This window comes from Rosa rugosa, chromosome 2 (assembly GCF_958449725.1).
Source record: "Rosa rugosa chromosome 2, drRosRugo1.1, whole genome shotgun sequence".
Taxonomy (NCBI): Eukaryota; Viridiplantae; Streptophyta; class Magnoliopsida; order Rosales; family Rosaceae; genus Rosa; species Rosa rugosa.
This window is the reverse complement of record NC_084821.1, coordinates 42,067,114-42,079,881: the sequence shown is the minus strand read 5'-3', so window position 1 is coordinate 42,079,881 and position 12,768 is coordinate 42,067,114. Positions and strand designations below refer to the sequence as shown.

General features: G+C 40.4%; 1 protein-coding gene and 1 long non-coding RNA gene across 2 annotated transcripts; both read right to left on the bottom strand.

Moving 5' to 3' along the window:
* Positions 1-1,001: 1,001 nt before the first annotated feature.
* LOC133728448 (uncharacterized) lies at positions 1,002-4,126 on the bottom strand. Its single transcript, XR_009855855.1, has 4 exons — positions 3,615-4,126; positions 2,777-2,863; positions 2,227-2,307; positions 1,002-1,568 (listed from the first exon to the last, which is right to left on the bottom strand). It is a non-coding gene; the product is annotated as an uncharacterized LOC133728448 (long non-coding RNA).
* A 4,145-nt stretch (positions 4,127-8,271) lies between these two features.
* On the bottom strand, positions 8,272-11,538 carry LOC133734680 (receptor-like protein EIX2). The gene has a single exon (XM_062162296.1). It carries the CDS (start codon positions 11,536-11,538, stop codon positions 8,491-8,493), a length of 3,048 nt encoding a protein of 1,015 aa, XP_062018280.1. The 3' UTR covers positions 8,272-8,490.
* Between the last annotated feature and the right edge of the window lie 1,230 nt (positions 11,539-12,768).

Below are 12,768 nucleotides of genomic sequence, written 5' to 3'. Positions count from 1 at the left end.
GAATCCGATTACAATTGAATACCTAGAACGCATTCCTATTACAACTCTAAACCCTAGTTTGTAGAGGCACACATTATGTCGATATCCTTCAACAAAGCTATTGACTTTCCTTATTCTCTTGCAGATATATCGATTGTAGTGTAGGGAAATAAGGGTCTCCCACAGAGGATTAAGTTAAACTAAATGCTCCAACGAAAGTCACAAAAACGTGACGCAGCTCCTACTGAACAGCAGTAAAAAAAACAAACTAAAAACGTAACCAAAACAACTCATAAAAATATGAAAATTTACCAGAATGTACTAGACATAAAAATCATCCAGTGTACAAAATTTGGGAATTTTTTGATGTTTTTTACTATATTAAATAAATAAAGGAAAACAGAGAACATAAAGTAAAACGAAACTGAAACAGATTTTAGAATGGTTGATATCAAGATGATGAAACTAGCTAGGAAGGAAGTATCCACCCCCAACAATCATACACAACACACTTTGTCTAATTTACTACCAATTAACTTAGTTGAAGACGCTCAGGTTGGCTCGGTACACTTGAACACAACCTATTACCCTTTCTTACTTTGTATGCTAGGCAGGAAGTGCTCTACACCTAGACTATTCCCAAGCAATGCAACCTAAAGGTACGTTTATTAGATTAAAAATGCAGAGATCATTAAGTTTGAAAAGATTTTGAGCAATCACTAGGCATCGCAAATAACTTAGCGCCTCGCTAAACCTAGGGTTTTGTTTACTTGCTAGTGAAAACTACCAATTACTTCTCTAGATAATTTGAGGAATCCAACTATTGATCCAGACATCAAACAATCAAAGTATTAGAACCGTAGCATGCATACTAAGTAGGCATCCAAAGCATACAAACATAGAATTCATCAATAAGAAAACGGTAAACAAAACATCAACTTTATTAATTGGAAAACAAATTGAATCTCAAATCATGTTATGGATCATGTCTAGGGGCTTCAACTGCCCCTTAACTACTGGAAATTTAGTTAAACATAATTGGAATCCAAAATAAAAAATAACGTAAGTGAGGAAGAGAGAGAGGGAGAGCAAGCTGCTGCATTTTGATCTCCTCTTATATGCTTAGAGATTGCCTTCATCTTTCTTGTTGTGTAAGAAATCCAAAACCTAAAAGAATTAGGGTTAGAGTGCTTAGGTGGAGTTTTCCTATTGGCTCTTGAACTTGATGACTTATTCTAACAATTCATGTCTCGCCATTTGTCCATATCAAGTGGGAATATGAAGGACAAACTCTGCCTCGGGCTTCCCGTTGTGATTTGGGCCTCGAAACTACCTCAGATTCACGCGCAGCCTGACCTTCTTGTAGTAAATCGGTCATAACGTCCTCTAGAAAAATGATATTGATGAGCCGTAAAAAGATTTGAAAACGAGACATCTGATTCTTTCCACCAATATAAAGATCAACATCTGGTTCATTCTGAGCTGATCTCCGTGATCTGTCAAAGTTGACTGATCTGCACAGGCAGATTTGCTGATTTTGCCTTTCAATTCATCTTTTGCTTCTTTTCTCTTTCTTTGTTCCAAGATACCTATAAAATAAATAAATAAAGTAAATAACTAGAAAATTCACTAAACTAACAAAGAAAGTATAGAGATTAACGTTATAGATGCCGCATAATTATGCTCCTATCACCCTACAGTTCCACCATCTGCACACAGCTCCTCCATATGTTCAGTTTCAGGATCCTTACTACTATGGGCCATAGAGACCCAATCCATCTAGCCCCATAACAAAAGGATAATCTAACTGTAACGCCCCAATTTGCACCTCTCCAAATTGGTTATGTTACAGTGCCGCGAACCTTTAGAAGCATAAGCTAAGCAAGCTTAACTCATGTCCTAAAGAGACGCAAGGCAATTTAACTAAAAAAAAAAAACGAAATGAAATGGCAAGTGTTGGCGGAAAACGTAGAGTTTAAGGCAAGGTGAAATTGAAAACTTTATTCTTACTTGTTACAATGTCATTATAACTAAACAATTGAGTGTTTTCCAAACATATCGACTTAAGTGAAACAAAGCTGAATCAACAACTTACAACATTGAAAATAAATTCTAGTTTGGTTCAAACCATTTGAATACAAAATTAAGAAGCTCAGCAAACATTGACAAAAACAAGATAACACTCAACCTGCTCCATCAAACAATAACAATTCAGTAGAGGTGAATAAAATGTGTAGGTAAAAATACCAAATAGTTAAAGAAAAATGTAGCACCCAGCTCAGTCTCGAAATCCTCCTCAATCCTCGTGCACAGTACCTGCAAGACCAACTATAGTAGGGGTGAGCTTTCGTCCTCGCTGCTCAAACATCAGCCCTAGATAGGTTTGAAAACCAAATAGTAATTGGCGCCAATTGAGTAAAATATAATAAAATTAAATAAAGAACTCCCAATGTGAAACCATATGAAAACGAATGAGTACCCGGGTAAAATCAAACCTGATGACCGGAACTACATCCTCACCGAAGATTTAAATCTTTAACAACAGGTGAAGAGTAGCGAGAGTGTCCATTTACGCCGTACCACCTAAATCTAGTGTCACACCTCAAATGATGTCAGACGCTATCCCGTCCGTATAGCCCCTCTCGAGGTTTAGGGGATCGAAACCCAAGGAAGTCGCTATGCCCCACTCACTCTCAAGTCATCTCATGAACTCAAGTGTTAAATCTTAAAAACAACTTCAAACCATAAAAACAATGTAGGAAACATAAGAGCACTAACTAGGGTGAAGCCTCCCTACCTCGAATCAAAGTGCTTCGAATGTTATTCCAGGTCAAGCAATACCTCTGCCTTTGGCTTGTGCAACCAGATTCCATGCTTCGTCATCCTATTACCAAGTTGGATAAATCATCAATTCACTTGACCTGTCTTTATAATTCATCTCCAACTTAACAACCCTTTTCAAAGTAGTACTAACTTATCGAAACATGAGATAAGTCGATATAAGACTCCATATAAGTCTGCACCTTTGAGTATCAATTAAAATAGCCCTTAAAATTCAAAAGGCGAATGCAGATACAAGTGAGTTTGAGGTAGGAACTGATGATGCTTGGAGATTTATTAGAAATTCATCTGAACAGCAGTAAACTTGAAACTTTCCAGAACTAAAGCTGACATATCAAGGTACAATATACTAAAATTTCAAGAAAATTGGCGTTCGAGAAGTAAGGGAAAAGATGGATACAAACAGCCTGAACTGTTCAGTTTTTCTTAAAAATTCCAGCTGCATTCTATCAATTTAGAAAATTTGTCAAACATTCATTTTGACTCCGATTGACATCAAACCAATTGGTGATGGATTCTTGACATGTCTAGATTTCTGAACTAAAATCTCAGCATAAACACAGTCAAGAGCCATATGGATTTGATAAGTAAAAGTCCAGAAGGTCAGGTACCGGTTCTGATATGAATGAACTTTGAGTATGAATAAGCCATAACAAGGTTTTGATATGAGATAAAGGGAAAGACCGAGTCATAACAGATGCAAATTTAAGTATCACAAAACTTAATGAATATGAGTTTCTATATGATAATTTAACTAGAAAAGATGGAATTCAACAGATTGGGGAAAAACTTACCAATTGTAAAATCAATTGTGTGAACTCAAGATGGAGATGTAAACTTCATGAAATTAACTCAAATGTCGATGGAGAAACATGACCCAATCTGAGTAGAAACTTGATTGAGAACGAATTAACCGTTGGATTATCATGATTTTCGAGGAAAGTATAGAAGACGCAATTTCGAACAACTTTCATGAAGAAGTCGTACAGATACAAAGGCTCAAACTTGCAGTTTCTGGCCGTCGAAGTTGGCTGACAGCAGCAATTCGGGAAGAGGTCAGAATCTCCCTTTTTGAAGGTGAACTTGCATTGGACGAACTCAATCATCCCAAAAATTGGCTGGAAACGCCGGTAAGAATTCACCAAAATCTGAGTTTGCATGCATCCATTCTCCATAGCAGCTGATAGACTCAAACGCAATCATTGTACAGAAACGTTGGCATCACTGAGACGAAAATCTGGAGACTAAGTTTACAGTGATCGGGCTCTGGACCGCATAGGTATGGAATGGTGAAGCCGATGGACCAACTGGGTCGGCGAATGAACCGATGCTGATCTAACCAGTATGGTCTAACTGGTCTTGAATAGGGGTCGTCAACGGGTCGGGCCGGGCTTTATTAAAAATAGACGGATCCAAGCCCGTCCATATAAAGCGGGTTTTTTCGGGCCGGGCCGAGCTTGGCCTTGAGGGCTTTTTTGGGCCGGGCCTTGCAGGCTTTATGTATAAATAAATATTTAAAGACACAAATATTTTTTTTTTAATCAAGCTTTGGAAATTCATTGGATAATGATCAAATACAATCAAAGATAACATATCTATAATTCTATATTGTACCAAAAAAAATTCTTTATTTATATATAGATACTAATTTATTGATAAATAAATTTTTAAAGGCACTAATTTTTTATAAATCTATATTTATACATCATACACTCTAAAGAGTAACATATAGCAATTCAAAGAAAATGAGAAAACTGACCGTTGGATGTGATTATTACAATAAAATAAGAGTGTGGTTAAAAATTTAGTCAATTTGACCATAGTTTCAAACCCCATCGGATTGGTCAACTGTAGTCACTTGCAAGTTTTCTTGGTTGACCGATGGCGTGATGAACGCAAAACTTGCTTATTTTTTTACATCACGTTTGTAAATATTTCATCGATGGATGTGTGTGGATATAAGATAAAAATTTCAATTTTTAATTACAAATACGTTGGCCTATACTAATTTGTCTCCTAAAGTTATATGACTTATACATTGCATTTAAATTGTTGAGGTCCATTCTAAAACAACCATGAAGTGGAAGATGAATTTGGAGAAACCAACCGCTCGATTGAGAGATTGTAATATTTTATGGTGGTTGTATATATATAACACACACACACACACACACACACACACACATATATATATATATAAACACACACACAAATATATATCTATATGTGTGTATATATATATATTTATAAACACACACACACATATCTACATATATATATATATATATATATATATATATATATATATATATATATATATATATAATATTTTACGGGCTTTTACGGGCCGGGCCGGGTCGGGATTTTTGCGGGCCGGCCCACTACCCACCCGAGGCGGGCTTTTGCGGGCTTTTTAACGGGCCGGGCCGGGCTTTTAGCCCTCAGGGCCGGCGGGCCTCCATCGGCCCACTTGATCTGCGGGCTTTTTGATGAGGCCTAGTCTTGAATATAAGCAGGGCTGCCAATTTACCCAATCACCCTTGCACTTTGCTAACCCGTAATATTTTTTTGTCTAACTCCAGCTCATGAACCGTTTAGGTGTACACGCTAGTGAAATCGATAACTTGCCAACAATGTAAAATTCGCATAGTTAGTTTAGAAGGACCTTAGCAAGTATATGGTTGTTGAAAACTAATTTCACAAAATAAAACTAAAAGAAATCATTACTAAGGTTTCACTAAGTAAATGGTGCTATCACTTCCTCATGTCCTCGGGGACTAGGAAATTTCCCAATTACGTCACTGAAAAAATTCAGGGGTCTCACACTAACCCACTTGAAACCCTAGAGCCGTGAGCCCAGAGCTGCGGCCCACAAGTCAGTACAAGGCCCAAACGGCCCAGCAACTCCAAGCTTCGACCTGAGCAAGGAAATAAGCTTCCTTGCTACCGCTCCCTCCATGAACGCACCACTAAAGCCATTGCATTCACCCCAAATGCCCTTCATACAGCCGCACCTAGGACACCCGACGTTCAAGCAGCCATTACCATCCATTCCAAAGTAAGACAGGATCGGTTGCGACTCCAGCATTGGCAAATGAACATTCACTCCACCACCATCGTCAAATTCATCCCATATCACCTTTAATAACCGCCGCCACCTAAGCGAGATTTTCTCTCGACCCTAGTCGCTCTCTCCCAAACCCTAGTTTTCTCTAGTAGGCGTCTCCCGCCGTCCTTGATCTTTCCTCACTTTGCCATGGCTACAATAGACGCTGTCACTGCCAGTTTTGCTGCCTCTCTGGCGCTGGCTGACGGGGGCAAAGCACCGGATTTGGGAAAGATTGGAGGAGGTCCGGTTCGGCGGTCTACTCAATCTTTTCTCCTCGGGAAACCACTCACTCGGAAACCGGTGGACTCCAACGCCTTCAAATCCCAGTTCTTCCGGACCTGGATGGTGGAAAAGGACTTCCGCATCTAAGAAAAGGCGGACAATAGGTTTCTCTGCTCCTTTGATTTGATCAGGGATCGGAACAAGGTGCTTAAGGGTGGTGTTTAGTGCTATGACCGGGCTCCGGTCTGTCTGGAGGAGTATGATGGTATCACCCCCATCGCTGATGTCCCTCTGAAGTATGTAAGGATATGGGTTAGGGTTTCGGGTATCCCTCCTCTCTACGAGGAACCCGACAACCTCATTCTCATTGGAAACCTTCTGGGCGGCTATTTGGATTATGATAAGAAAGAATTTCGCAAAGGTGTTGTGCGCATCTTCTTCAAGCATGATATTTCAAAGCCAGTTCTTCTAGAGCGTAGGGTTTTCTTGGCCCCTGGTGTAGAGCCCTTTCTTCAGTTCCAATTCGAACATCTTAAGGGTAGATGCCTTCAGTGTGGTATGATCACGCATTCTGGGGCGAAGTGTGAGGAGGCTGTGACTCTTTCTGCTCCTGGGGTTGTGAATTTTGGTGGCGGCCCTTCTTCCTCGGGTGGCTCTTTTGCCTTCTCTGCCAAGAATCCCTGTGAGTTATCTATGCCTTCTTCCTCCCTGCTGAAAAAGAAGAAACCCGTTATTCGACGTCTAGAGCGTTCCACCATTGAACCTACGGGTCCTGAAGGTACCGTGCTCAACACGGCAGATTTGGAAGGCACGAATCATGAGGGTGCTTTGGCGGACATGGCTACTGAGGTGCCCTCGGTGGAACCTTCTGATTCAGGAACAAAGGACCTTCCACCGGCCTCCATCATGCAAGTTGGTCAGAAGCAATCTTTGACCTATAAGAAAAGAGGCCGACAAGAGGCAGCTGATCCCTCTCCTAAGAAATTCAAAACTATTTTGGGTGGCAAGCTTCTCACTCTGCATGCGGAAGCCCTTGGTTTGACTGAAGTTGAGGATGATGTCGCGCTTGTGACACTAAAGAAGAAGTTGGGCAGGCCACTTGGTAGTAGAAACAAGGGCTCCCGGCCTCACAGGAAGGTGGGATTGACCCCTTTGCGTCTTACCTATCCAGCTGCTACTACTACTTAGAAGATTGGCCCTAAAGCTAAGGGCAAGGGGAAACTCTAAGTTTTCCTGTTTCTGTGCCTAGTATTTGTTTTAGAGTTTAGTGCTATGTAAGTTAGCTACTTTAATCGTACACCAATTGAGGTCTCTAGGCGGTTGGGTTGCTATAACAAGAGCTTAGATAGTTTTGGGTTTTGAGCATTTAGCTAGGCACTTTTATAAGTGAGCGCATTTGTTTTCAGTGAGGGTACTTGTCATTTGCTTGGCAACTTGTGCCAGCTAGTTCTGTTGGTATGAGACAGCTTGTGATGTATGTGCCTTCTGGCCATGGATAAGTTAATGAAGTTATCTATTTCTCAAAAAAAACCGCCGCCACCTAAGATTGGAGCATCCAAAGATTGGGTACACGATCCCATCGGTCCGAGCCTTCAATGAAAGAGATCATGTCGCCATCGACCCCGCTGCCATATCTTCAACCCGCACAGCCTGGGAACCAGCAAGCACCAGGCAGTCCAACCAAACTGATCGACATCTATCAGGCTTCCATAATCGAAAGCCAGCAATCTCCCTAACCCAGACAAAATCCAAGACTCCTCTCACACCTTCAGATCGAACAAAGTCCACCCCCAGAGCCTCTCCACCAACAAAGACCAAGAAGGAGGTGGCAAGAAGCAAAACCAGTCGGACTGACTTCAAAGTTCAAAGCAGCCATTAGATGACGACCATGTATAGTAGAAAGGTCGAGCTGTCTACCAAACTCCAGCAGAGCACGCTAGGTCAATAATTCTTATGTAAGAGTTTCTACTCTAGTTTAAAGTACTTTACCAATTACAGCATTCATATATTTTTGCGATGCTTTTCTATCTATCTGCCATTTTGTTTATTTATTTTTTTTTTTTCTTCTTGATTAAGTTCTGTATACCATGTAAATGTTATGAAATTACTGGAATATAGAATCAAGCCAAGATGATGTAAATTGCATTTAAATAAAGTAATACAAACTCTCGCTCTCTGTCTCTCTCTCTGACACACAATACATAAATAGAAATATATGAAAACAACAAACAAAAACCCAAATCTGCAAAGACCAGCAAACCCAAAATGCAGCAACAATTGACGCAAATCAACCACAATGAATGCAGGCAACATCATTTATTTTCCTCTTCCTTTTTCAATCAACATCGTCTTTGGAATTGAGCCACCTTCAATGCAATTGCCAATGCTACTTTATCTTTAATGTCATCGAAGAATCGAAAATAGGCATACCTCCATGAGTGTTTAACAAGCAATGTCCCACAAACACCCCAAAAGCCTAGGATAAAGCCAAGTATGATGCTTACATAGAAACCAAGATTTCCATTGTCATCTTTAACTTCATTGTCTGTTTCATCACCACCAGGATTAGTCAATGTAAGTGTGCTATCTCCCGAGCACTTGGTTAAAAGAGGAAATCCGCATAGATATGGATTGCTCACATAAATGGATGCATCATTGAGTGTCTGGAGTTGGGTGCTTGTAGGAATCCTTCCGATCAAGCCGTTATAAGACAAGTTCAAGTGAGACAATGAGGTTAATGATGAGAGACTTTGAGGAATCTGTCCTGAAAGGTGATTGTGTGAGAGATCAAGGGTTTCCAGCCATCGCAAGTTTCCAATCTTTGAAGGAATGTTTCCACTTAGTTGATTTCTGGACAAGTTCAACGTACCCAAGGCAATGAGGCTGCTTATTCCTTCAGGGATTACACCTTCTAAGTTATTTGATGAGAAATCAATGCTTTTTACCAAAGCCAGAGTCGTGTTGTACACGAGTTCTTGTCCCTTTAACGTCAAGCTGGACTTCTCAAGATAATTTTGAATATAGGAGTCACGAGTGTCATTACCATATGCCAAAGCTGTCAAATTATACAAACACTTGGGAATGCTCCCTGAAAAGTTGTTGTGGCCAAGGTCTATGATATGAAGGGCTGGAAGTGAGCACAATCGATGGGGGATATGTCCGCTTAAAGAGTTTGATCGCAATTGTAACTTGTATAAATCAGATGATACATATGAACTTGTCCATAAAGGGATGCTTCCAGTAAATCTATTGCCTCCAAGATCAATACTCCTCAAATCAGTGCAATTTTGGAATAGAGAAGAAGGAATTTTACCCCCAAAATGATTGTCGCTCAGCTTCAATATCAATAGTGAGCTTGGAACACCCATTGAAGTAGGGATATTGCCAGACAAATTGTTGCTAGAGACATCTACAACCCACATATATGGCCACACACTCCATGCTTGAGGGAATTCTCCAGACAATTGATTGCTCCTTAATGCAAGAATTGACAGATGTCTCATGTTGCACATAGAGGGTGGTATAGTACCGTTCAAATGATTCTCAGATAGGTACAACTCGTGCAACGTAGGCAACAATTGATCATAATTTGAGGGAATTGGCCCAGAAAATAAATTGCTTCGAAGATCGAGGATCGAGGCATTACTACTAGACCAATGTGGCAGAGAGCCTTCAAATTGATTATAACTCAAATCTATATACATCAAATTTGGAGAGTTCATTATGAATGGAAGCTTTCCATGGATTTGGTTGTAAGACAAATCCAAACGTGTGAGTTTGGAAGACATCTTCAAGAACCATTCCTCTGGTATGGTGTCTCTTATTCCAGTATTATGAAGGGTGACCTCCACTAGTTCAGTTTGAGATTGAAGCCATACCCCAAAGGTAGGACCTACTGTACAGTTCTCAATGTAAAGTGAGTCGAGCTGGAAAGGAGGAACCCACTCATGAGCCACGTTAAAAATGAGGGACCTAGGTCGGTCTGTGCCTACCTGGAAAGACTTTAACCTAGAGAGATGCAGGAAATGTGCTTCAGTTAAAATGCCTTCCCACGAATTTGAAGTGCCTTCCCACGAACGAGAAGATAGATGTAGGTCAACTAGCTGATTGAGTTGCCCCAAACTTTCAGGAATGGACCCGTTCATTTGATTGGAAGTAAGGTCCAGTGATTTCAAGGAGGACAAATTTCCAAAAGTTTCTGGAATTGAACCCGAAAAATGATTAACAGAGAGGTAAAGTTCCTGCAGATTTGCTAGGACTCCCAGGGCAGCAGGCAATTCGCCTTCTAGCAGATTGTTGGACAAATCAAGTGACTCTAAACTATAATTTGTACAGTTTGAGAAACCATTCAAAACCTCTTCCAAGCCACCATCCAACGAGTTCCACGAAAGATCTAATATCCTTAGGCTGCACAAAGTCCCAATGACTTTGGGAATTTGACCTTGGAGAAAATCATTACCTAAACCCAGGTCTTCCAGAGACTTGAGGTTTGCAATTTCAACGGGGAAGGGACCGTTGAAAAAATTGCCCTCTAGATCAAGTCTTTTGAGGTTGGTAAGATTAAAAAACCAGCTGGGATATGAAGAATTGATAAAATTATTTGATATATCAAAAACCAGTAATGATGTGAAGTTCATTGAAGGCAGGGAGTGTGGAACATTTTCACCAAGATTGCATTCGGACAAATATAACTCTAACAGTAAAGGTGGCATCTTAACATCGTGCACCCAAGATAGTGCTGAGCTACCAAGATCCAAATATCCAAGATCTAGATATTTTAGGGAAGAGAGATGAGAAAGCCAATTGAAGTTTTTGGAAGAAACAACCGCAGAACTGAGGTCAAGATAGTTCAGGTTTGATAGGTTACCAAGAGAAGGGGGAATCTCTCCCCCGAATGATGTAAATGAGAGATTGAGATACCTTAAACTTGTAAGCTGCCCAATGAACTTGGGAATGTGAATATGTGGAAAATCATTCCAGCTTAGATCTAGGTACAATAAATGTTTCAAGCCAAGCAAAGAAGAATTTATCTTACCCCCCAAACATGTACTTTTGTCAACCGACCAGTGCAAGTTCCGGAGGTCTATCCTCACAACGTGACCTGTGCGGTTGTTGCATGAAATCCCCCTCCATCGACAGCAATCCTGACCCACCCAGGAAGAGAGCCTACCAGAAGGATCAGTAACATCTTGTTTGAAGTTGAGAAGTGCTCGTCTCTCTCCTTCAATGCATGATGATCCCACACCGTGTGGAAGCCCATCACCCAAACTGAGCTTAGCAGTCTGCAGATATGCAGATGCCAGAAAAAGAAACAGGAAGTAGTGAGCAATAATGTTGAGGAGATGATAGCTGGTAGGCTTGAATAAGTTTGCATAGAAGCTATCCATGATTATACACATTTTTCTTTGAACTAGTGAAATTTATAGGAGTCTAATACCGCGTAGCATCAAATACTTGGTGTTAAGTAAATGATGTCAAACTGTAATTCCACTCAGACTCGTGTCCACTAAAATATTCCACTCAGGCAACAACCTACTTTACAAAAGTTTCCTATTACGTTTGATCGTTTCAGACGCAAATGCATGGCTACCTCCTCAACTTTTTTCTCTTTTCTTTTTGATGGGGGAAAAGAAAGAAAACATCATTTAGAGGTTGAAAACTTGAAACCTTTCGAAAACCAGAACCGAATGAGTAAAATTAATGTAAAAGCAATGAGGTCTAAGGGCATGGAAATTATGTGTGACCAAGGATCAACATGCATAAAAGGAAATGTTGTCAAACGAATTTAGTAGAGTTCTATACTTTTTTTTTTCCCATGGTATTAGTCCAAATTCGTTTACATGTTTTGGCTAGAGATGGCGACAATTCATCTTCCACCTGACTAATCATACTGCAGTAGTGGTCATGCTTATTTATCTCTCTAGGATAATGTTTCGTCGAGAAAGATGAGTATAGAGCAAGAGATTGGAGTCTGCTGATTATTCACCATCCCTAGCTTTGCTAGGAAAGTTGTTTTAGATGACATCGATGGCCTTGCTTGGGCCTCGAGTCTACTCTGTAGCTTCAACTTCCAAATTTAATTTTATTGTTAAAAAAGAGTTTTAGCACAAGAGAGACTAGGCGCATGATGCGCCCAACAAAGACCATGGCAGGGCACTACACAAGCACTAATTATACTTGGCAACAAATCGAACACCAAACTTGGTCTTTAAACCTTCTCTTGACTAGGACACTAAACATAGTAACATACCGCTTATCACGAAGTTGCAACAGTACCTGCAAGAGACTACCACTACGCATACTACGATCAGATCAGACTAGGCTACGCCAATCTTGGAGCCACTCTCCACAGCTCCTAGCGAGAAGCAACTCGAGCTCTGCTGCCACACTTTTTCCGAGCTTCATGCTCACACCTTACAAGCGTTCTCGAGCTTCATGCTTTCAAGCTTCATGTTTGCGCCTTACACACATTCTCAAGTTTCAAGTTTCATGCTCACACCCTACGTGCATTTCAAGCTTCATGATCAGATCTTACGGGCATTTCCGAGATTCATATTTATTAATTCTGACTTGACATATCAACTCACGAATGACTCATTTTTTAATCTTGGTTTATT